Here is a 24,408-nt window from a genome sequence, read left to right on the forward strand (position 1 = left end):
CTCAGTCAAGTGCAGTTCAATTTCAAAGACTTCTGCAGGAAAGAAAGCAATTCTCCTGAGTTGCTAGATTCCAACAGCTATATTTTAATGCATTTAGAACATATATTGACTACATACCTTCACTACCGAGGTGATGTTACAATGGATGACACTCTGTAACAAAAAATCACAACTGCCAATTAGCTGGAGGACGTAAGAAATTCTCTTAGTGCTAAAGAACCATAAAGTGGGCAAAAGTGCATGTCTGAGCAGTGCTCCTCCCTTGCACCACCCGGAAATTAGGTTCCTAAGTGATGCCCACCAAGCATGCACTGGAACCGATAAACATCTGACATCTACTATGATTCTCTGAGAATCTGATCTTGAACAGAAGTTAATTAAGAATTTCCTTCAAAATTTAGGGATTTTCCTTCAGAACACAATATTTCAAAGGGAGATGTTTACTTTCCATGTGGAAGAAGGGCGGTTAGCCTATGTGGGCCTAGAAGACAATAGCGGAGAGAATAGAAAGGCAAGTGATAATATAAGGTAGAGGTCCTGGGTTACAAGTGCCAGATAAAGAAACTACTAGAATCACCCAAGACGGACAGAGAGAAAAGGAGGGACCAATAGAAGCAGGCACAAACGCAGACATAAATAAAGAAAAGCTAGAATGGAGCCTGCTTAATCAAGAGACACAGACTTGTGCCAGAAACAGGGAGTTAGATGGGGTGAGACAAGTGACCAAGAGGGGAATTTTGCAAAGATGTGCAGTGGGGTCCAAGACACCCAGCGTTGATCAACCTCACGATAGACTTGGGGCTTAAGTAGGACTCCAGGGGCCAGGACAGCCTGTCCAGGATGGGGATAACGCCATGATTTCCAAAGTCAGGGCCTGGGGAAGAGTCAGCAGACAGTGCTTTTGAGGACATGCCCTGCAGTGGCAGCCACGGCCCTGCAACACCCCCAAATACAGACGTGCCTCACAGAAAGTTGAAAGAAATCTCATGACTTGGGAAGACAAAGAAAGCCAAAGAACTGGCCTTCTCTCACTTAGAACCACAGAGGTCAATTTGTTAGCAGACACAAAGCCCTAAAAGATTAAAGCAGGATGCAGAACCCCAACAAAACGGGACAGCGGGCAGGTGCATTCTGAGGTGCAGAGAAGGAAGGTGTTGGTATTCCAGAGCTGGTCATGAAGAGCGGCGCCCTTGCCTGCTCTTCATGCAAGTACTAAGGTGAAGAAAGGGAAGGGCCACAGGCATCCACATGCAATACAGAATTCCAGCTCCACCATCTCCCATGCACTGTTCCCAGACCCTAGTGACTACCCAGCCAGGCCGCCCAGACCCCAGAGAAAGAAACCCCAAAAAGGGCCCAGGCCTACCTGGATGTCATCTGCTGTATCAAGAAAGTGGCTCGGGAGGAGGTTTGGAAGCATCCCCACGTTGTTGACTGGCAATGGCAAAGCAAAGATGTCAGAAGAGCCGGGAGCAAACATTTATTAAAAGCCTTAAAAATGTTTATATTCAACCCCAGCAGTTTTTTCCCTTGGCAATTTTCCTAAGGAAACATATGCAGAAAAAAATTTATGGACAAGATTGTTCTTTGCAACATGATTCGATAACAGTGAGGAAATTGAGGGGGAAAACGATTGTCCGCTAATAGGAAGCACATCCGGGGAACCGCAGGGCAGCCACATGGTGCAACACAAGGGGCTCCATCAACGCCACAGCTGCCTAGCAGTCTGAAGACACAGGGAACATTTGTGGTGTAGGGTTTTTTAATAATGTTCTGAAATACTGTGTAAATTTCATCCCGGTTTTGAAAACATGTGTGTATGTGTCTGTGTCTGGAAGGATATGCACCAAAACAGGATCTCAGGCTGTTGGGATTTTAAGAAATTTCTAAGTATTCAATGTGCTCACGTATTCTTTCTGGTTTTCCTGCAATAATATGGTTTACATTTTTATTAGTAAAAAATATTATTTTAAAAATTCAGCAGGAAGTTTTGAAATCAAATCTTCCTTCCAAGTACAGTACAGACACCGTGTTCTGTATGAGGTCATAAAATAACTTGTCTCTAAGTCCCCACACACTGACTTACCTAAGAAAAAAAAATTACCTTGTTTTCTGAATAAGAGAGTCAATTCTCAAAGAACCATGCTGACTCGCTATTTCATAAATCAATCACAGCAATGTTTGTTTGCTAAACTAATTCTTTAGGATGGTATTTCTGAGACTCTCCTAATTAATGTCAGTATTAGTGGAAAAAAATCCATTTTGTATTGTAAGATATGATCAGGAAGGTTGAAACATCTTCATTTCATGCATTCCAGAGCACTTTGCAATTTACTTACTTAAAATTCCAATTTCTAAGCCTTTAAGTTTTTCTCCAATATACTCATAGATGTTGTCTTTGGTAAAATCTGCTTGTATAATCTTCACACTACTCCCCGTAGCGCACTCTGCAGGAGAGACAACAGTTATTCTGGAGTGATGGGAATCCTAATCCCTCCCTTGCTCAGGGACTTTTCCAATGCTCCTATAATGTGCTCGAAGATTTGTGAGCGGTGGTTTCTGGTATTTCTGAGTCACTACGGTGACCAGCACCGTAGTGCACCAAAATAAATCTAATGCAGTGGTTCTCGAAGCAGGGTCCGCAGACCACAGCATCAGCCTCCCTGGGAACTTGCTAGAAACACAGATCCTCAGGCTCCACCCCGACCTACTGAGCCAGAAACCCCGAGACTAGGCCCAGCCATCTGTGTTGGCATGCACTCCCAGTGACTCTGCCGCACACCCAAGTGGGCGACCTCTGGTGTGGAGACTGTAAGAGCATAGGGTGATGCTGCCTCTGCTCCACACCAGTCCCCTTGGCTCAGAAGGAGTGACCCCTGGTGTTTGCCCAACACTTTGGCATTCACAGAGCACTTACATGCACCATGTCTTAGTTTAATCCTATCTACAACCCCATAAAGCGGACATCACACTCACTTTCAGGAGAAAGCTAGGGCTCAGAGAAGCGAGCTAACCCAATGACATCCGCACTCCATTCCCACCAAGCCCATGCCACTCCACTGTCCCATGTGGACCTGGCCCTTGGGTGGGAACTTTCAGCTGATGCAAGAGCAACACATCGACTCCACCAGCGGCTGCCTGCTCACCTTTGGGGTTAGACCCAGTATTTCTGGGACAAGTGATCTGAGACTTAGTTTGGAGGGTGGGAGGTGCTTTCAGGCCGAAAGCACTTCTTGCTTTTCAAGAGGACAATAAAAAGCACATTTCAGCATCATGAAGGAAACACTGAAGAATGTCTTAGTCCTTATCAGAGTTACTTATGATACCCAGACATGAAACAAAGGGAGAATTCATTAGATGAAGGGCACTGAGCCTTCACAGTGCAATGCCCCCACACCTCCCACATCTGTCTCCTATCCCAAGTCTCCTCCAGGGACACAAGGCCATCCTCTGACAGTCTCTCCCAGTCTTCACAAGTTTTCATAATTGAAGACTCATGTCTTTGAGTGAAGGAGATTAGGAATCACCAAATTAATAATTAATGATTAAAATAAACTACCCCAAAGCGGATACAACTATTATTAACTATGAATACGTCACACTGAATTATAATAATAAAACATTGTAATATAAATAGAGCTGTGCAGTGTATAAACTTCACAACTGTACATTGCAGCCCTGGATCAAATCTTTTTTAAAAAATCTCTGAACCACCAGTAAGCATCGTCCCTCACCTTCCTGCAAGGAACAAAGCATAGACATGGGGAAATGAATTCCCAAACATAGATCCTGCTTTTCAAGGGTGTAGCAGAAGCAATAAGGCAGCTGGGACCTCTAGATGAACAGAAGTAATTCTAGAGATGAAGACACTTACAGCATGAGTCTGTTCTGACCTCACTCAGCCAAGGAATCCCTGATGAACTAAAGCTCTTCATACCCTGCACTTCCCTTTGTCCAGTGAGCTTCCTGCGCATCGGCCAGTCCCCAGGCTGCAGGAGCAGCCTCAGGCATGCTGACAGATCTTCCTCCAACATCTCCCTATGTCTCGGGGTCACTCACCAATCTCTGCAGCGGTGGCCTGTAGCTTTTTAAGTGTCCGGCTGATAAGTACGACATTGAGTCCTTGTCTTGCTAGCTGAGCGTGGGAAGTGGGAAAACCAGAAAAGAGAAAGATGATGAGCAGATAGGGAGGCTTGTTTCTTTCTTTTTTTTCTTTCTTTCTTTCTTTCTCTTTCTTTCTTTCTTTCTTTCTTTCTTTCTTTCTTTCTTTCTTTCTTTCTTTCTCTTTCTTTCTTTTTCTTTCTTTCTTAAGAATTTATCTATTTATTCATGAGAGGCACAGAAAGAGAGGCAGAGACACAGACAGAGGGAGAAGCAGACTCCATGCAGGATGGAGTTGGGATTGTGGGACTTGATCCCAGGACCCCAGGATCACACCCTGGGCCAAAGGCGCTCCACCACTGAGCCGCCCAGGCACCCCCGAAGGCTTGTTTTAAAGCTGAGTTGGAGCATCACCCATGCGGTCGCAGCATGCAGTGCCTGCTTCTCCTGGGTTTAAATGTGGCAAAGGCTTCTGGATTATGAGCACAGCTACAGGCCAAGCTACATGTGACAAAACAATAGTAGTTTACTTTTGTGTTCATTATGTGCCAAGAACTTGGCTGAGTGTTTTTTGTATACAGGCCGGCAATCTGAATCCCCTCTCATCAGAAACGTCTGGGTCACCTATAAGTTGGAACTCATCATTTGGAAGATTTTATACTATAATCACGAGCCAAGGGCAGCACCCCCTGTGAAAAAGTGGTATTTCTGCAGGAACGTTTCAGCTGCTTGCTATCCACAAGGGCCTTCATCTCGTGGTCACTCTGCCACATCTTGATCAGAAGCCGGAGCCTTCTCCTCTCTCCTTGTTCTCTGGCCCCCAGCAAGACAACAAACAGAATAAGGACCCAAGGGTAAGCAGAAGCTTTCCCAAGATCAGGGAGGAAGGAGCTTCTCTTCAGGGTGAATGGTGCCCCAACCAGGGGGCCAAGCGGCAGCACAGAAGAGGCCCAGGGGCCAGGACGGGACGCCTCACACCTGGAACTGCCATGGTGAGAAAAGCTAGAGCTTTCCCTGAAGACAACATGAACAACCAGCATTCATTTAAATAGAGACTGATGACATTTGAGTTAGTGGCAAAGGGGCCTTTTACTGAAATCTTTCTCTGTGGTTTTAATGAAGTGATTTATACTTTTATTTTTTTAATTGTGATAAAATGCACATAGTATAAAAAGGAGAAGAAATGTGTGAGAAATATCAGAAAGGGAGACAGAACATAAAGACTCCTAACTCTGGGAAACGAACTAGGGGTGGTGGAAGGGGAGGAGGGCGGGGGGTGGGGGTGACTGGGTGACGGGCACTGAGGGGGGCACTTGACGGGATGAGCACTGGGTGTTATTCTGTATGTTGGTAAATTGAACACCAATAAAAAATAAATCTATTTAAAAAATTGACATCTTAACAAATATATGGAATGTTTCACGAATGTGCATGTCATCCTTGTGCAGGGCTGTGCTCATCTTCTCTGCAACATTCCAGATTCCGTATATGTGCTGCCAAAGCAAGCGCTGTACCGTTATTTTAATATGGAATTATATATTACAGAAAATACGTAAGAAGCTGATTTAAACACTATAATATGTGATCTCCAATAGCCAACAACTCAATCTTCAAGCCAGTGGTTTCCAAATCACCCAGGGAGATGTCAAAGAAAAACCAATTCCCATCTAAACCATCCAAATAAAAAAGTCTAGGGTTGAAGCATCAGCATTTACAACTTTTCTGTTTTAATGTATTAAATTATACTATGAAATACATGAGGAGAAGCCCATTGTAGACAATGTCCCCAAAGCCCCCCAGTCCCACTTCCCTACCCACCCCTAGCCTCCGGCCACCTTTAGTCTGCTCTTGACCCTCTTGCCTTTTTCTCTGCACCTACGTGCATATATAAGTACATACAGAAATATTCATTTTGTGGGGTTTCTTTCCATTCACACACTATAAATGGCATTGTAAATATTGTATTTTTACCTTCATGGTGTGTCTTATCTCCATGAATCCCACATCTATCTCCACATCAGTCCAGTCTGAGCCACTTGATCCTTTTCTATTGCTTCATAGTTTTCCATAGTTCACTTTTGGGTGAGCACTTAAGTTACTTTCAAGTTTACCAATTACCAATATTGCTATAATAAACCCCCTTCTCTCTAACTCTTTGTGTATACAAGTGAATTGATTCCTCAAGTACACAGGCAAAGAAGTGGAATTGTTGTATAAAAGGGTGCATGCTTTGTATATCTTAACGGTTTGCCAAAATGCTGTCCCTTAAAACGATCCCACCAAATATACAACCATAGCTATTTCTTCATATTCTGCCAGTACTTTTTATTAGCAACCATTTCAACATTTCCCAATCTAATGGTCAAGAAATTATATCCCTATATTTTTTTAATTTGTGTTTTTCCAGTTATCAGTGGGGCTGGCCACTTTTTTGTATGTTTCTATGAATTACCAGTATATACACTTTGCCCATTCTTTTACTGGGTTGTCATTTTCTTATAAATGTGTAGGTGTCTTGTGTTTTTTAACATATTCTGAATATTTATTATTTGCCTACTAAATATTTAACAAGTATTTTCTCCTTTATTTATGGTACCTTGACCATACATTATATGTTAATTTTCATGTTATCAACTTTCTGAATATTTGTTATGGCTTCCTAAAAATTTCCTTTTTGAACTTCCTTACTCCAAGATTATAAATATATTTTCCTATAACCTTTTACAGTGTTTTTATCTTTCTTGTTTATTTTTGAGAATAATGTGAGTGTGAAACTATTCGGCATTATTTTTCTCAAGATGAGTGGCAATTTTCTTGACAACATTTTTCTATTTTTCCATTCCTTCTTTTTTTAAAAGCTTTATTTGTTTGTTTGTTTGTTTGTTTATTCATTTATGAGAGACACAGAGAGAGAGGCAGAGACACAGGCAGAGGGAGAAGCAGGTTTCCTGAGGGGAGCCCGATGTGGGACTGGATCCCAGGACTCCCGGATCACAACCTAAGCCAAAGGTAGATGCTTAACCGCTGAGCCACCAGTGCCCCTGGATACCATTCTCTAAGATCACTTTTCATTTCATTGCATAGTAGTGAACATAATGGTATTTTTTTGCTATTTGTAACTTATCATGATTTTCTTTGTTGCCCAATAAGTGGACTTTTATGGATATTCCTTGTGTGTCCTTACAGAATACGTATTTGCTCTTTGTTGGCTAGGTTTTATGTATTTTTGTCTCTTAAATTAGAGTTTTACCAAATGACTTACCAAGTTCTAGTTAAACCGGTATTGAGAGGGTATTCAAATTCCTTATAACCTTAATTGTTTTTACTTATATAATAAGATGTTAAATTATAGGTTTCAACAGAAGTGCATAGACCTAATAGAAATCAGACCACAAAGTGCTTTCAGGGAGAGAACCAAGAAAAAAAGTTTCAAAATAAATCTAAGAACCAATAATGTGATTCTCGAGCCCATCCTCAGGGCACCTCTCACTCATATAAAAAAAATATATATATGACAAGATAAAGAGTGTAGCAATTCAGAGGTTTCATCAAGAGGATTTCTTAGGTCTGTCTGCTGCCATGCTGTGACTCCTATCCCCAAGGGCAGGGTGAGGGAGGAGCACAATGCACTTCACGCCTTAGGTCAAGGGAGAGGGCTGCCATCCTATCTCATTTCATGTTTTATGTGCCTCCTGCTTTCCTGTTTATCACTCCCCACCTCAGTTTTGCCTGAATCAGCTAACCAGCAATGCTGTGGTCACAAGTTAACCTTGAAATCTCAGCAGTTTACCATGACAAAGGTTTATCTCTTACTTATTATGCTCAAACTATAGACCCATCTGACCAGTGCTCCCCAAAATCTAAAGAGCAAGAATCATGGCTTCTCGGTGCTGTGTCTGACACTGGAGCTTTCCACTGCTATGGGCTAGGCCACCATTCAGACTGGTTTGAGTTTTTTTCCTGGACCCACTATAGGAAAGAAGCTGTGTGAGGTGAGATTCTATGCCAAATGTCCACCCCAAGGCAAACAACCCTCAGCAGAAGCAGGGCTGGGGGAGGAATTCAGGACCCAGGAGGTCAGGGTGCAAGACGAGAGCCCACTCACTAGAGCCATGTGACAGAAGCTCGCTGTGGTGGAGAACCCAGGAAAGTACCCCTCCGGGAGTGAACATCAAACAGTTACCAGGCCCAGATGGCCTGGCTCCTTCTCATGGTAGGAGGCGTAGCCTTCCTTCTCTCTGCCCACCTTCTCCTAACTCCTGCTCCCCGACCTGGCAGGCTCGGACACCTCAGCTGGCAACCAAGAAAGAGAAGCAGACCAAGGCACTATGTCACGTCCCATGAGCATGGTCTCAGCTGCAGGAAGGGAGAAGATTCAACTTTAGTTCACGTTCAGCATTTTGATTATTGCAGGTAACTGGACACTGGGACTGTGGAATTGCAATCTGCCCGAATCTGGAAGTAACCAGAGGACTTTGTTTCACCTAAGAGGGATCAGTGAAGTACCAGGAGCAGAGGCAGAGAAAGAACCAGAGCTGTAGAACAGGTTCAAAGAGACAAAGAGAACCTGTGATCATGATTATGCCCTGGGAGTCCAGCGAAGCCCACTTATCTAAAAAGACTGTATACTTCTGTTTCTGAAAGAGTCATGGAAATCTCCAATGGTGGTTACAAATTCATCAAATGTTTCTATTTCAATCAGTTTCTACTCTCAGTATTTCAAAGTTATATTGTCAGAAATAGAACAGGCTCAACATGAATCTTATGAAGCTTATCAGTATGAACATTTCTCTTTTATTATCTTGAATTTTATTTTGTTTAATACTGATATTGCTTCCACTCCATTCCTTTCTTTTTGCATTTTCCTAGGATATGTTTTTCCATCCCTTCAACCTTCACCCTTCGACCTTCCTGTTGGAATCCATTGGATTTCAGTTTTAGCTCTTTCTGAATATCTGTTATTTATCAGGAAATGTAACCAAGTCGCATTTATTGAGATTGCAAATTTACCACACTGACTCTAGCTATCTTGTTTTAGTTTTTCTATTCACTGTGTTTTCTTTGTTATTGTTCTCACTTTGTAGTAAGCAAGACAGGACAGGCAAAGCTGGAGTGACAAAATAGCCCCAAATCAGCGGCATGATAAAGAGAGGTTTGCTTTTCCCAACACTATGTCTTCTGCAGAGAATCCAACAGTTCAGGCCACACTCCTCCATGCAATGACTCAGGGATCTAGGTTTTTTCCCCAGGGCTCAAACTGAGATGAGACAAGCAAAGGACCCAGGTGCAAATTTTGAGAAGGGTCTCACTCTCAGGTTCACAGTCACCACACGTGCCTCACCTCAGTCTCAGCCCTACTTTTTCTATCTAGACTCCACTATCTCAACAGAAGGCCTCTGCAGCTTCCCCTAATATTGGGCAATTGAGAACTGAACTTGATTATACTATAGCAAAGACAAATTCTATCTTACTGAAAAATAAATTACAAAAACAAAAACAGCCATTTTCCTCAAACTAAATACAGAAAGACCAGTTCTGTATCTGGACTACTAAAATATTTCCATAAATGAAAATATGTTCACAAAACAGTACACATTTCATAAATATACATATAAACAAAAGGACACAAAACATATTAGCAAGGCTGCATGTGGGATAAAGAGAAATGAGGGATGGGAATGAAAGAAAAGAAATTGAGAGAGGGACCTCGTATGGATCGCTGATAACAATTTAATCTTCTGTGTCTCTGATTGGCAAATGAGAGTCTATTTCTGATTTTTGTTTGTTCATTTGTTTTGTTATTAGAGTCCACATGTAAGTAAAATCATATGGTATCTGTTTTTCTGTCTGGCTTATTTCACTTAGCATAAAACCCTCTAGGTCCATCCATATTGTTGAGAACGGTAAGATTTCATTTTTTTTTATGACTAACCTTCCATTGTGTATACATATCCTATATTCTTTATCCATTCATCCTTCAATGGACATTACAATGTTTCCATAACTTGGCTACTGTAAATAATGCTGCAATAAATATAGGAGATGGGCCAAATAGGTGAAAGAGATTAAGAGGTACAAACTTCCAGTTATAAAATAAATAAGCCACAAGGATCAGAAGTACAGCATAAGGAATATAGTCAATAATTTGTAATAATTTATGGTGGCAGAGAGCAACTACACTCATTGTGGTGAGCACTGAGTAACGTATAGAGTTGTATAATCATTGTGTCGTACACCTGAAACTAACATAATGTTGTATGTCAACTACATGTCAATTAAAATATATGTATATTAAATTCTACTGTAAAAAAAAAGAAGAGAAGAAAAAAGAATAAAAAGAAATTGTGGCGGGGGATAGGGAAGGAAGGAAAACAGAAAACACTAGAGCACACCTGCCTGGTAGACCTATATTTTCATGGGCATAAGTGTAGCTGTGTCATCTCCCTGCCATCTGTTACTTATTAATTACACCAATTCTAAGTTTTACAATAGCCATACTACCAAAGTTAATTTTCGTGTTTATAAAAGCTTATTTTACAGTTGCCTTTGGCCATTCTAGCTAATTTTTTAGCTAAGGTTACCCCTAACCTTATCAATGAATAAGCCCATTTGCACTTTCTGACAAAGAATTTTATATTTCCATGTTAAATTGTGAAAGAAAACTTCATCCCAAGCTTAAATACAGGCAAAATGATGATTGCTTGGTGTTTTGTTGTTGTTGTTGTTGTTGTTGTTGTTGTTTTTAAATCACCCAAGGATGTTTTCAAAGAAGCCTGCTTGACCTCATCTGACACTTTGGGGCACTTTACTGTTAGAGAATTTTTAACAGTCATCAGCCAATTAAGGTACAGATAGCTCACAGCCAGCAAGATTAGGGACAAGGGAGTCATCAGGACTTTATAGTCTGGCTGAGAAGCTAACCCAGAGGTGACATGGTTATTACCCTGTAGAAAGTTAGCCTATCTGGTACCTCACTTGGCAATACTATTGCACATTCCTTTCCAACTGACTATATAAATCTTTATTCTTCTAACACTCTGCAGTCAGCAATTTGGCTTCCTACTGGATCCTTCCTTACTAAGTTAAATAAAACTTTAACAAGTGCTACCATGTATGTTAGTCTGAGAATTGTGTTTTTACAACACTGAAGATAAAATGTTAGTCTATCCTTTGAGTTATTTGGCTAACAGTTAGACTGTAACCCTAATATCCACAAGATTTCAGGAGTATACTACCATGTTCTAGTAAAGGCAAAGAATATAAGAGAGGAGTTTTTCAATCTCACTTTATGATATTTTCAAGAAATACACCTAAAACATAAGGTCACAGAAAGGTTGAAACTAAAAGAAGAAAACAATTTTATACATAAAGTGAATATCAACCAAAAGGAAAAAGGCATAGCTTTATTAATGTCAATCAAGACAGACACTAAAGCACGTATTACTAGAAACAAAGACCAGTAAAAAGCTCAAGTCATCAAAAAGATAAAGCAATTCTAATCCTGGATTCCCTAATAAAATAGCTTTACATAAAGCTGCAAGGAGATTTGAAAAATACAGCATAAGAATAGGAGATTTTAATTTCCCTTTTTGGTAATTGTTGGATGACACACACAAACATTTGGTAAAGATACAGACTATTGAATCTACATTTGATCTAATGGATATATACATATAGTAAACAATTGCAGGCAACATTCTTTTGAAAGCTGAGTCTTCGAAAAAAAACTGATGAAACTAGCAAATCTCCAACAAAATTAATCAAGAAAAAAGAGAAAAGGCACAAATAAACCATAAGCAATACTAGGGATGAGGCATAATTCGAGATCCAGATGAGATTTAGAATACAGAAGAGGGGTTAAGAGAGGAAACTGAACGCACAGTTAATTTTGCTACCTCCCGAAATCCCATTAAATGGGAAGCAACTTTTTTCAAGAAAAAGATGAATCCACAAAGAGTAATAAGAAACAGAGCAACCCCAAATTTTTGGTTCTTAGAAAATAGATGGGTAGGATCCCAAGTCTCACACCAGCAATGGGGTAAGCTGAGAACTGACAAAATGTATGCACTAAAATCCTCAAAAGTCTCAGGCACTGCCAGCACCAAACCTGGGGTAGAGGGGAGCTAAACAAGGGGAGATTGGGTAAGAACTGTTGGAGAAGCCCTAGATGTCCACCTCCATCCCACATGTTGAAGACAGGGTTCCTCTCTGAGAGCAAGGAGAGGCACAAATTATGCCCCTGCCAGTTCTGACTCCAGGAAGATGGCAGCCAGGCCTTTGCTATTCAGGCAGGAGGCTAGCTCTCTCTGGGGAACTTTACCCACATCAAGCCACGGGCCTGGGGGCTCCCCAGCATAAGCCATCACCCCACACTCAGACAGTCCAGGCAGAGTCCTCATCCCCTTCGCCCAGCTCTCAAACCTGGACAGACGAAGGATTATCTGTGGAAAGCTGCTAACATGAAAGACAGAGAGCCAACAGGAGGAAAAGCAATTTGGAAGGAGAAGACAGTTTTTTGAAAGCAGAAAAAAAAAAAAATCTATCTGTCCCAGAGGGATAATAGAAGCTGTTACTCTATACAAAAAAAAACAGGCTGCTCAAAACAAAAACAGAAACAAAAACAAAAACAAAAACAAAAAAAACAAAAAACAAACAAAAAACAAAAACAGGCTGCTCTACAAAGGTGCAAACAAAACACAAAAGAGCTCTCAGGAATGGAAACAATTCTTAATTTTTTCTAAAGACTTATTTATTTATTCATGAGAGACACAGAGAGTGAGGCAGAGACGCAGGCAGAGGGTGAAGCAGGCATCCTACAGAGCCTGATGCGGAACTCGATCCCAGAACCCCGGGATCACACCCTGAGCCAAAGGCAGACGCTCAACCACTGAGCCACCCAGGTGTCCCACAGTTTTTAATTTCTTTAAAAATTTTTCATTCTTAATTTTTTAGAAATTTGAAATTTTAAGAACAAATAGTTAAAAGTAAAAAATTCAATAAAACATTTGGAGGATAAAATTAATGAAATCCTTTTGCAGAAAGGAAAGCAGAGACAAAATGGAAATTATGAGAAAAAAGAGACAAATAGAGAATGATTTCAGGATCTGAATAAAAGGAGTTCCAGAAAAAAACTACAAACAGCATCTGAGTAATTGGAATTCCAAAAAGAAGAAAGTGAGGAGAGTGAACATCCTGGTGTGACTTATTTTATGGGGTGACCTGGCTGTGTCCCCACTGCCTAACCTCTCGATATTTCTGCTCACCTTCTGAACAGTCTCAGTTATTTTTCGAACTAGATGACAGCCTCGGACTAAGTTCATTTCCTGCCTTTGTTTTTTGAACATAGGAAGGGGATGTTACAAAAAAATATGCCAATAAATTTAAAACTTAGATGAAATGGATATATTTTGAGAAAAATATAAATTTCCAAAACTTATTCAAGAAAAAAATTAAAAATCCAAATAGTTCTATAACCACTAAAAAAAAGAACAATAATAACAGTAAAGTGATGCTGATAATGGTATAAATGAGTAGTTTAAATTGTCCCACAAAGAAAACTCCAGTGACAGATGGTTTTATGGATAAGTTCTATCAAATATAAAAAAAAAAAACATGTCTAAATTGCACAATCTTTTTCAAATATTAAAAAAAGGTAAAATTTCCCTTCATGTTTATGAGGTTAATATAACTTTGACACCAAAACTTTGGAAGCTAGTTGGCATTCTCTAGTAATGTTGACAATGCATAACCTATTAGCCAGCAATTCTGCCCTGATCATGTTCTCAACTGCGGCACAAGACCTTCAGAAGACATGGACAAAGAGTTCATAAAAGTAGACTACCAAAACATCTGTCAACCAAGGAAAGGATAACTAAACTGGGATATATGTACGTCACAGAATATTATGCAATACTGAAAATGAATGAACCGTGTTCTATACACATATCAGCATGGGTGAATTTCAAAAGCATAATATTGACCAATAAGAAACAGATTACAGAAGGCCTATGAATTGATTTGCATTAGGTTCAAAACAAACACTGCAACCAATATATTGTGTAAGGATACATGCATGTGTAATGGAACTTTTTTCAGAAATCTGTTAACATAATGTTCATGATCATTCTATCTGTGGGAGTAAGAGAGGGGACACACCAAGAGAAGGGAAACACGTGACATACGTGACCAGATGGCAGGCTTCAAGGACACTGGTGAGGTTATAATTCTTAAGCTGAGTGATAAAAATTTATTTTTACTAATAAAATGAGTAATGTGTTAATTTTACTCATTTTACTTTTTGAGTCACATATATGGATGACATACACTCCTGTTTGATACATCTCTGTCTCTGTCTCTCCATCTCACACACACAAACACATGCTCGCACAGCAATGGCACACTACCATGAACCTGAGGTCATCAAAGCCTAGATCAGAAATGAGAGGGTTGAATTCAAGCCACACAGCAACAGAGCAAAGAGTCCAGGGGAACATAAAGCTAATGAAAAGTTGCTATTTTCACTTCAGGCAAGATGAAAGAGAATAAGCTGAGAGTGCAACAGGACTACTTTAGAGGAGAGGAATTTTGACACTAGGAAGAGGAATTTCCTTGCTGAAATGACAAAACACCACCATAAATTGCCAAGTAAATGTGTGATGATATTCAAAAATAGGGCAAAGCAGTTATATTTCTTGGGCTGGTTGAGGCAGAGCAGGCCAAGTGATTATAATCCAAGGGCCAAATCTGTGCCATTACCTGCAGCTGCCAGGAGCGCTGACTTGAGAAGCACCATGCCCTGATCCACCACATTGGGGTTGGGGATAGTGCCTGCATCTGCACCATCCCAGATGTTGGGGAAGGCCACTGGAACTGCCAGAGGGGAACGAATGAAAGCAAAGCATCTCTGGTCATGCAATTTGCTTCTAGTGTTCTCTGGGTGTTAACAGTAAAGAATACATGCATCAGAGAAACAAAAAGTAAAATTTATAATATTTAAATATATATTGTATATTGTATTACATATGTACTCTATATAAATATTAAGCCTTATAATAATAGGAGATGGGTTAAAATTTGTTCAGTCTCATATAAAGAACTATTTAGCAAGGGTGTCCAACATTTTAAAATGATTTTATCACATTTTTGTTTTAATTCCAGTATTGTTATACAGTGTTATGTTAGTGTCAAGTGTGAAGGGTATCCAACATATAAGTGCACATACTCATGGAGCCAGCAAGCTTATTGAGAGGGGTGTATACTTGGATGTGCGTTAAGTCTATATGCGAAAGTGTATCTTGGAACATTATTTGTGAAAATCAACCTGAGTGCCTATCTCTAAGAGGCTGACAAAAGAGATATGGTACATCCCTGGGATAAGATAACCCTGAAATCATTCAAAAGAATGCAAGCCACCTATAGAAGATCTCCACGCTGTGTTATTAAATGAATAAAGCAAAGTTTAGAGTAAGAGTCATGGTTGTAAGATCCCACTTGTGCCCACATGGGCAGAAACTAAACATACAAGTGTAAATTCTGTTGGAGACTGCCAGTGGCCACTAAGGCCTTCCTCCTCCCCTTCCTGGCCATGTGACTAGACCATGCTACTGGCCTTCCTTGTGCAGGTGGGCTCACGGGACACAGACGTGCTGGTGACTCAGCTCCAACCTTGAAGATAGAAGGAACATTGCCGAAGCACCTGCCAGCCAGGAAAGCTCACATTTTTTTTTTTAAGTCTCTGCATTACTGTTGGGTCTCTGTTCTATAGCCAATCTTTACTGTAGTATCAGCGTGGAAGTATGGGAACGGCTATAATTTTTCCTTATATTTTCTGAAAGGAATCTCAAGACATTTTTAACACTGGTGGCCTTCACAGAGCAGCTAATGGCAGTGGTGTGGAGAGGACTTTATTTCTCTTTTTTGTGCCTTTCTGTACTACGAGTTTTCCATTTTATACCTGCATTACTTTTATCTGTAATAGGAATTATCTAGGCAATGGCCTAGATGATGGCCTTTTTGCTGTTTTCTTCTTTATATCTCTTCAAATTAAAAAAATATACATAAAGATCATTAGGCATCAGAGAAATGCAAATTAAAACCACAATGAGACATCACTACCCAGCTATTAGAATGGCTATAATTAAAAAAATAGTGACGAGACCAAATCCTGGTCTCTCAAAGATTTTGATGTCGATTTTGACTGATTCTAGATGAAGCTCCATTCTGGCCAGAGTGAGCAAAGGAAAGGAAGGGAATGTGGGAAGAAGGTTCTCTAAAACAAAAACATTTTCTGCTGCGCACGTGTCATGCTTTCCTCTAAAAAAACAAGCACTACAGAAGAATCGAGCCAAGAAGAGTGAACCCTGAGGTAATCTACGGGCTCTGGGTGATAAGCGTGAATGTAGGTTCATCCATTGTAACAGACATGCCGCTGCCGTAGGGGATGTCAATAGTATGTGGCTACACATGCTTAGGGCAGAGGGGATATGGAACTCTCTGTACCTTCCACTCAAGTCCGTGGTCAACCTTAAATTTCTTTAAAAATTAAGTCTAGGGATCCCAGGGTGGCTCAGTGGTTTAGCTCCTGCCTTCAGCCCAGGGCGTGATCCTGGAGTCCTTGGATCGAGTCCCACGTTGGGCTCCTTGCATGGAGCCTGTTTCTCCCTCTGCCTATGTCTCTGCCTCTCTTTCTCTCTGTGTCTCTCATGAATAAATAAATAAAATCTTTAAAAAAAATAAATAAAAATTAAGTCTATTTAAATTTTAAAAAATTAAATGGAAAATAAAAGGTTTTAAAAAAATAAAAAACAAAAGACTGTCCCATTTCAAGGCTGATCCTTCCAGTGATATCCCAGAGTTTTTTTTTTCTCTCTCTCTCTCTCCCTGTGGAAATACCTCCCACATGCACCTCCAAAGCCTCATTTTGAGCGTTGGTATCCACCAAAATTGAGGCTAAAGAATTAAGCACCTTTGTCTCACAATTCACTTCTCATCAGCCTACTGAAGAGAAGATTGCCCATTAAATGAAAAACAATTTGCATTTTCAGCACAAAAGATGCTTGCTTCCTGGTGGGTGTCCAGCCTCTCCTGAATTGTGCCATTTCTCTCAAGAGCCACAGACGTTTTAAAGGTTCTATGTGAAGTGGTCTGGGCCAGGAGGGGGTGGGGCACAGAAAACACTTATTTGTCCAGCTAGTATTTGTTCCCTTTATCCACTTGAGCAGTGTTCAATTTTATTCCTAGAATGTCCAGGCTGACGGGCTCCATACACAGGTGTTTCCTCTTTTCCTTCAAGAGGTTGAGCTCAGAAGCACCCCATCTCCCAGAATGCACTGTGGCCCCATCCTCCAGAAGGGCCGCAGCAGAGATGAAGGTGCCCTGCGGCTGGGAGGGCCTGCCCCAGGAAATGTGTTTGCTGCTGCTAGTCTGTAACAGGTGCGTGACACCAGGGAAGACAAGGCCTCCTCTGGATGGTTCTGAATAAAAGAAATTCAGGTGTAAAGGAGCACAACTGGTGTGAAGACAGGGTGAAGCAGTGGCCTCAGAGGGGGGAATAGCAAATCCCCTCATGCTTCCCCCCATCCCTCACCACAATTGTTTTCCACCTCCTTCCAGTACCACTTGAAATTCCTTTAGCAGGAGGCAAAGCCTCTTTTGCTCCACTAAGTATAAATACAGATTAGGTTAAAATGCAATATAGAATAGACTCCCAGAAAGATGGAAAAGTACTTTTCCCCATTTTTACTATGATATGTAACTAAAGTGTGCGACATGCACGTAATGAATAGAAAATGACTCCAAATGATAGGGAAAAGATGAGCAAAGGGCCTCAAGACCTGAGACACAGCACAGTGATGAGTTCAAGGGTTTTCTATTTGCCTCACATATCCCAGACTTATTGGTGGAAAAGCTGGCAATTTAGAAACACTGCAGGTACAGACATAGAAAGTCACAGCAAAAGCCTGCTTTCTCTAACCAAAGAACCGAAGAAGAGGAAGCCTTGCAAGGCAGAAAACTATAGAAAAGAACTGCTTTACTCCAGGCAAACAGCTTAAAAACAAAATTTTTATGATCACACCCCACCCCCACCCACAGAAGCTGAGTCAGGATCTGAGTCTTCCACCCTGGAGACCACTGGAACAAGGGTCCCCAGCCATGGCCAGGCTGGCATCAGGGAAGGCTGAGTGGGGAGGCAGGACATTCATCCCAGCCACCTCCTCCCATGTCAGCGGACCTTAACTTCTATTTGCACCCGGCAGTGCCAAGGCAATCTGTCCCTTCTTCCTCTCCCCCTTCCCTGGAACAGTAAAGGAGGAAGCTAGTGGAGAGTCAGGACTCTCATTACTTTCACTACTACCCCAGGGGTGGTGAGGCCACTCTTCCCCCAGCAGGGAGCCAGCAGTCCCACCCTTACCCAGCAGCGACAAGGAGGCAGTGCTGTCCCCTAATGGAGACCAAGTGGAAAGCCTAGGCTCCTTACCTGGTAGGAACAAGCTGGCACCCCCTCCTCCCTCTGCTGATGCAGTGTTGGTACAACCCAAACCAGATTGAAATAAGATCCAGAGTCTCATAACAAAAAACTAAAAATGACCACAATTCAAAGGTCACTCATCATACCAAAAACCAAAAAAAATTGAGAAAGATCTCAATTTGGATGAGATCAAGACAATCGAGCTGCCTGGGTGGCTCAGCGGTTGAGCCTCTGCCTTTGGCTCAGGGTGTGATCCTGGAGTCCTGGGATAGAGTCCCACATCGGGCTTCTTGTGGGGACCCTGCTTCTCCCTCTGCCTATGTCTCTGCCTGTCTCTGTGTGTCTCTCATTAATAAATAAATAAAATCTTAAAAAAAATAAACAAAAACAAAACAATCATCATGCCCACATCAAGATGACACAGATGTGAGGGTTCTCGGACTAGGATTTTTTCTTTAAGACTAAGCCACCCAGGCATCCCTCAAACTAGGGTTTTAAAGCAGCCATCATAAGAAAGCTTTGAAAAGCAACTGCAAACATTTTTTAGACAAATACAAAAAGAGAAAGTTTAAGTAAGGAAATAGATGATTTAAGAAGAACCAAATGGAAACTTTAAGGGCTGAAAAATAAAATAAATGAAATAAAAAACTCAACTGATGGGCTCAGTACCAGAATACAAAGGACCAAGAAAAGTATCAGTGAATTTAGAGAGAAAACAATAGAAATTACCCACTCTAAACAACAGGGGAAAAAATACAATGAAGAAAATTAACAGGATCTCGGAAATCCACTGGGCTATAAGAAAGATCTAATATCCATGTGATTGGAGACTCAGAAAAAGAGAAGAGGGCTGGGCAGAGAAAGTATTCAAAGAAGAATGAATGGGGGCACCTCGGTCATATTTGAGTGTGGAGATTGAGGAGACCACTCAGCAACCTTTTCCATACCTTGTGTCTTCTTCACCCAAAAATCAGAAGGAAAGCTTTTCCAGCGGTTTGCATTAGAATTATATCACCATTTATATAACTATTTTCTACCTGAGGCAAAGTTTCTGGAGAGGACCTAATCTCTCATACAAAAGATCCATGGCCTTACCTCTTAGTTCTTTGGGTTGCCTTGAAATCCATGATTTTCTTCATGATTTTCCAGATTCTTTCCTCAAATTCATACTGACCTGACCTACTAATTGTCCCCTTGATGGCTTAAGACTTGGCCCTTTTTTTCTACTTAGAGGAAATCATGTGAAAACTTAGCCATTCATTTCTTCACTGTTTCCAAATGCAATGTCCGGAGTGGGCACCACAGTTCATCCGAAAGTTGCTATCCACAAATTAAGATAAAGAACCCAGGACCCCTGATGGCTCAGTGGTTGAGCATCTGCCTTCAGCTCAGGTCATGATCCCAGGATCCTGGGATCAAGTCCCACATCAGGCTCCCCACAAGGAGCCTGCTTCTCCTTTTTTTTTTTTTTAAGGTTTTATCTATTTAATCATGAGAGACACAGAGATAGAGAGAGGCAGAGACACAGGCAGAGGGAGAAGCAGGCTCCATGCAGGAAGCCCAACGTGGGACTCGATCTTGGTTCTCCAGGATCACACCCTGGGCTGCAGGCGGCGCTAAACCGCTGAGCCACCGGGGCTGCCCCCTGCTTCCTCTTCTGCCTGTGTCTCTGCCTCTCTTTCCGTGTCTCCCATGAATAAATAAATAAAAATTTTAAAAATGTTTCTAGCAAGTGCTTCCGATGCACCTTGCACTGTCCATTTCACACACGATGGTTTGGCGTCTATCACGATGTGGGCTTTGGGGATGAGAGGATGCATGGGTACAGCACTGTCATTGAATGTGGTTTTTGTAACTGAAGTACTTTTCAGTATATTTCTAAAGCGTTATTGATTTTTTCATCCTTTTATAATTTCAAAGATTGTTTCTTCTGCTGTATTTTACATGGTTCTAGAGGTCAGTAATAGGCATGATGAAGGAATAAAATAAGAGGAACTCCAGGAAACAATATTTCATGAATGAAAATGTGGAATTTGTAAGAATAGCAATCATAACAATAATGGCAATATACAAAACTACATATGCTAGAAGTACATTTTTAAAAATGATAATTACCCATATATCTATCTGCAGGTAAATAAGAAGCCTGGAAGGAAATACTCAGAGATACTAATCATACTCCAGTGACTCTCAGTCCTATCAGATCCTCTCTTTGTATAATACTTTATAATGTCCATTATTCTTGAAATGACAGTTGTAGGTAGTATGTCCTGCCTACACACACACACACACACACACACACACACACACACACAAATTTTTTTAATCAACATACCCTAGCTATAAAGTAAGGATAAATAAAAGGAATTCATAGACAATCACAATGTCCCCATAAATTCCTAAAACAACTCCTAAGGGATGATAATGGCAACTCTGAATATCACTGTGGGTTTTTTTTAAAGGTATCTAGAGAGTGAGATTATAATTTTTAAATTTTCTTTTTTATAGAAAATATTTGTTTTCCCAAATTCATGTCTGTGACTTTTATAATCAGAAAACTAGTGTTGGGGGTGGCTGTCACATGATCATGGTGAGTCTAATACAAGGGAGGGGAAACTCTCCAAGAACACAACTTACCTCAAATGAATAAGCTTTCCCAATCCCATCTCCTGCTCCAGTGATCACTGCAAAAAGCAGAAAAGGTTTTAAAAGACAGAATTAATCTCTAAAGTGCTCTTTCTCACCAGTTACATTTTTTTGCAGGCTTACTGCCTAGGACACAGCGTTTCAAAACAGCATCCTTCAGCTACACAGCCCTATTCCACTCAACTCCGGAGCAACCAGCCCTCACTTCCCTTATGAAATGTTCCAAATGAAGCTTTCTTTCTTTCTTTCTTTCTTTTTTTTTTTTTTGAAGAGTAGGTGAGGCTGTGGAAGATACCCTCCAAAACAAAACAAAGAACCTCAGCCAGGGAACATTTCATTCAGACCCCAAAGAGTGTGTCCTGTTATCTCTCTACCAACACATCCAACTATCACTGTAAGGAAGGACATTTCAGAGTGTTTTCCTCTTCCCATCCCCCCCACAGGTCAGCAGTGCCCAAAGCCCAGGGAGATGAGGAACATAACAAAGAGGAAAACACAGAAATGCCAAAAGAGGATACAGTGACATAAAGGGACCTGAAGAATCTGCACTCAGCTTATCTATTGATTAACATGTAACAACCAGATGGGCCTAGACCCTTTGTATCCAAACATTAGACCGATATTTTATGAGCGAGTTCTAGGTAAGCCTCATTCTCATGAATGTTGTGATTTGAAACAGTGCTACAGTTCAGTATTTATGTGTCTGTGCTTGCCTTTGCACATCAATGGGAGGCTGTACTGTCCACAAGTGTGAATAAAACATACATTTAGCTTATTGGAGAGTAAGAGCCAAGCTGTACAAGCTTCCAGAAACACACTGGCAGAGCACGCTCATTTTTTTTTTTTTTAGATTTTATTTGTTTGTTTATTGATTTATTTGAGAGAGAGAGAGAGAGAGAGAGAAGGAGAGAGTGTAAGCGAGGGGCAGAGGGACAAGCAGACTCTGCGATGAGTGTGCATCCTGACTCAAGGCTCCATCTCACGACCCTGAGATCAAGACCTGAGCTGAAATCAACAGCCCAATGCTTAACCAATGGGGCCAGCCAGGTGCCCCGGGCCACTCTCATTGCAGAACTGCTAATGGTTTTATCTCTCCACTGGGGTCCCTTTAGGTGCATCCATGCATATCACTAGATCCCCTTGAAACAGGTGCTTTGCTCAGGGTTATCTACTGTCCCCCCACCTTTTATGGGAATCTTCAAAATAGTTAAAATAATAACATCAATAAATGACTGGTTTCTGTGGAGTGCTTACTTTCTGCCGTGTACTGTTTCAAGTGTTTTAACATTCAAAACAAGCTCCTAATGCCCAGACCATTGTTTTCCTTAGTTTATAGAGGAGGAGGCTAAGGGAGAGAAACTAACTCAATCAAGGTCACATTGCTAAAAATGATGACAAGAGGGTTTGAAACGCGGCTACCTGACTTTGGGGCCACAAATCTATAAAGATACACCAGTGACATAATTGCCTAATCGACCACAGAGTTCTGAGGAGTTGAACACTTTCGTCTTTAGTGATTGGATTTTCTTCTGGCTCCCCACCAGGAATATATACTCTCCCAGAGATCTGCCTATGCTCAAAGACATTTTAATCTCGCTAGTGATGACTCTATTCAATATTGATTCAAAGGACAGGTTAAGATTATGTTTATTCAATGTGAGGCAACAAAATACACTTGTCTCTGGCCCCACGTGAACTTCTTCTAGAGTGTGTGTTTTCAGAAGGGCTTCGCCTTACACTGATGAGCAGTACTGTGCAGAGCTCTAAGCACTTGAAAAGTGCATGGCATCTGGATCTGTGTAGAGCAAGATATTTAGATCCAGAACGGTCAAGTTCAAGCTACTGAGCACGTTTTCTGAAGATATTGCCCCAAGAGTGAAGGAATGTTCACAAACCACACACAAACACACAGTTCAGATGTAACATGCAACAGTTAAAAACCCATTTTTCATTCCAAATGACTTTCATGTGTCAATTTTTCTTATTTCTGCTAGTAGGGTTGCAGCTGCCAGCTTTAGCAAGTAAAGATACAGCATGCCCAGCTAAATTTGAATTTCAAGTAAATCATAAATAATTTTTTAGTAGAAGTATGTCCCACATAATATTTGGGATGCCATATACTAAAAAATTATTCCTATTTATTCAAAATTCAAATATAACTCAGTACCTTATATTTTATCTGGCAGCCCTATAAGGTTGTTTATAATCTCGCCTATTTAGCCTGGCATGGTACTTTTGAAGCTGTTTGAATTCTTTGTTGTTGTTTTTTAAGTCACTAGATTTCTTCATGTAACGTTAGCACTTCATTCAAAGAGATGCTGAAATCATAGCCTAATGTTTTTCACCTTAAACCCAGTCATCAGGCTGAAATTCTGTGAGAGTGTTCCAGAAGATAAATCCCATTGGTTGGTGATCAGTCTACTTGGGATGTAAACCAAACCGAGATTCTATATCTAACCATCTCTAACATGTGTTCCTGTAGGGACCTTTGTTACCTTGATTTTGTAAATACCCTCACTTCATGAAAGGGCTCAGCAAAATTCTTTTAGATAAAGTGAAGTGAAATTATTTGTATTTCCGAGTTTTGAGACACTCTTCATAAAATGGCAGTACCCTGAGCCTTCAAAAATCTGGAGAAAAGGATGCAGAAGTTTCTGCAGTACTATTATTTGTGTCACCAGAAACTCCAAAAAGGAGAAAATCCAGCTAATAAGGATGAGAGGACAAACAGAGGCAAGAATCAGGTGGCATCCTTCTGGTTAATTCTCCTCATGCCCCACCTCTTGTCTTTTAGATAATTCCAATTTCACTCATGCTTTCCAGGCACCCAAATAAAAGTCACCCAAAGGAATTACATCTTTGCTCTCAAAAGGAAAGGATGCAATTTATCTTTTGAGATATACATAACAATAAGACATAAACAAGAAACAGGAGATGGAAAGCTGTATTTACCTGCCCACTGTCCCATTGACTTCAAGAACGACTTTGGCAAAACTTTCCAGAAGTGTCGGAAAATATACCTGGAGAATCTCACACTCTTCACCAGGCACACCAGGCACACCAGCAGCCCTACAAAAATGAAAAACTGTTCCAGAGCCACCCCCATGACTGCACTGGACCAGTTTCAGATGTGGCTGGCCCCTCCACAGACCTCTGAGGGTGTGGCTGCTCCAGAGGCAAATTGGTCACCCTTT

At 40.9% G+C, this 24,408-nt stretch overlaps 1 protein-coding gene and 1 non-coding gene across 3 annotated transcripts in view; both read right to left on the reverse strand.

The window, feature by feature from the left end:
* The window catches only part of HSD17B3 (hydroxysteroid 17-beta dehydrogenase 3), a 37,069-nt gene extending 12,661 nt beyond the window's left edge, over positions 1-24,408 (reverse strand). Inside the window, exons 1-7 of one of the 2 annotated variants that reach the window (XM_072763904.1) lie at positions 24,366-24,408; positions 24,167-24,283; positions 21,206-21,252; positions 4,060-4,135; positions 2,340-2,447; positions 1,367-1,434; positions 118-153 (exon numbers count right to left, since the gene is read on the reverse strand). In XM_072763904.1, the coding sequence (XP_072620005.1) occupies positions 118-153; positions 1,367-1,434; positions 2,340-2,447; positions 4,060-4,135; positions 21,206-21,252; positions 24,167-24,182 (351 nt within the window). In that variant the 5' untranslated portion in view covers positions 24,183-24,283; positions 24,366-24,408. Of the gene's footprint in view, positions 1-117; positions 154-1,366; positions 1,435-2,339; positions 2,448-4,059; positions 4,136-21,205; positions 21,253-24,166 lie in introns of both variants that reach the window. The other variant, XM_025984235.2, reaches the window with a different exon arrangement.
* On the reverse strand, positions 5,505-5,610 carry LOC112908745 (U6 spliceosomal RNA). The gene has a single exon (XR_003232978.1). It is a non-coding gene; the product is annotated as a U6 spliceosomal RNA (small nuclear RNA).

Source organism: Vulpes vulpes, chromosome 1, assembly GCF_048418805.1.
Source record: "Vulpes vulpes isolate BD-2025 chromosome 1, VulVul3, whole genome shotgun sequence".
In the NCBI taxonomy this organism is placed as follows: domain Eukaryota; kingdom Metazoa; phylum Chordata; class Mammalia; order Carnivora; family Canidae; genus Vulpes; species Vulpes vulpes.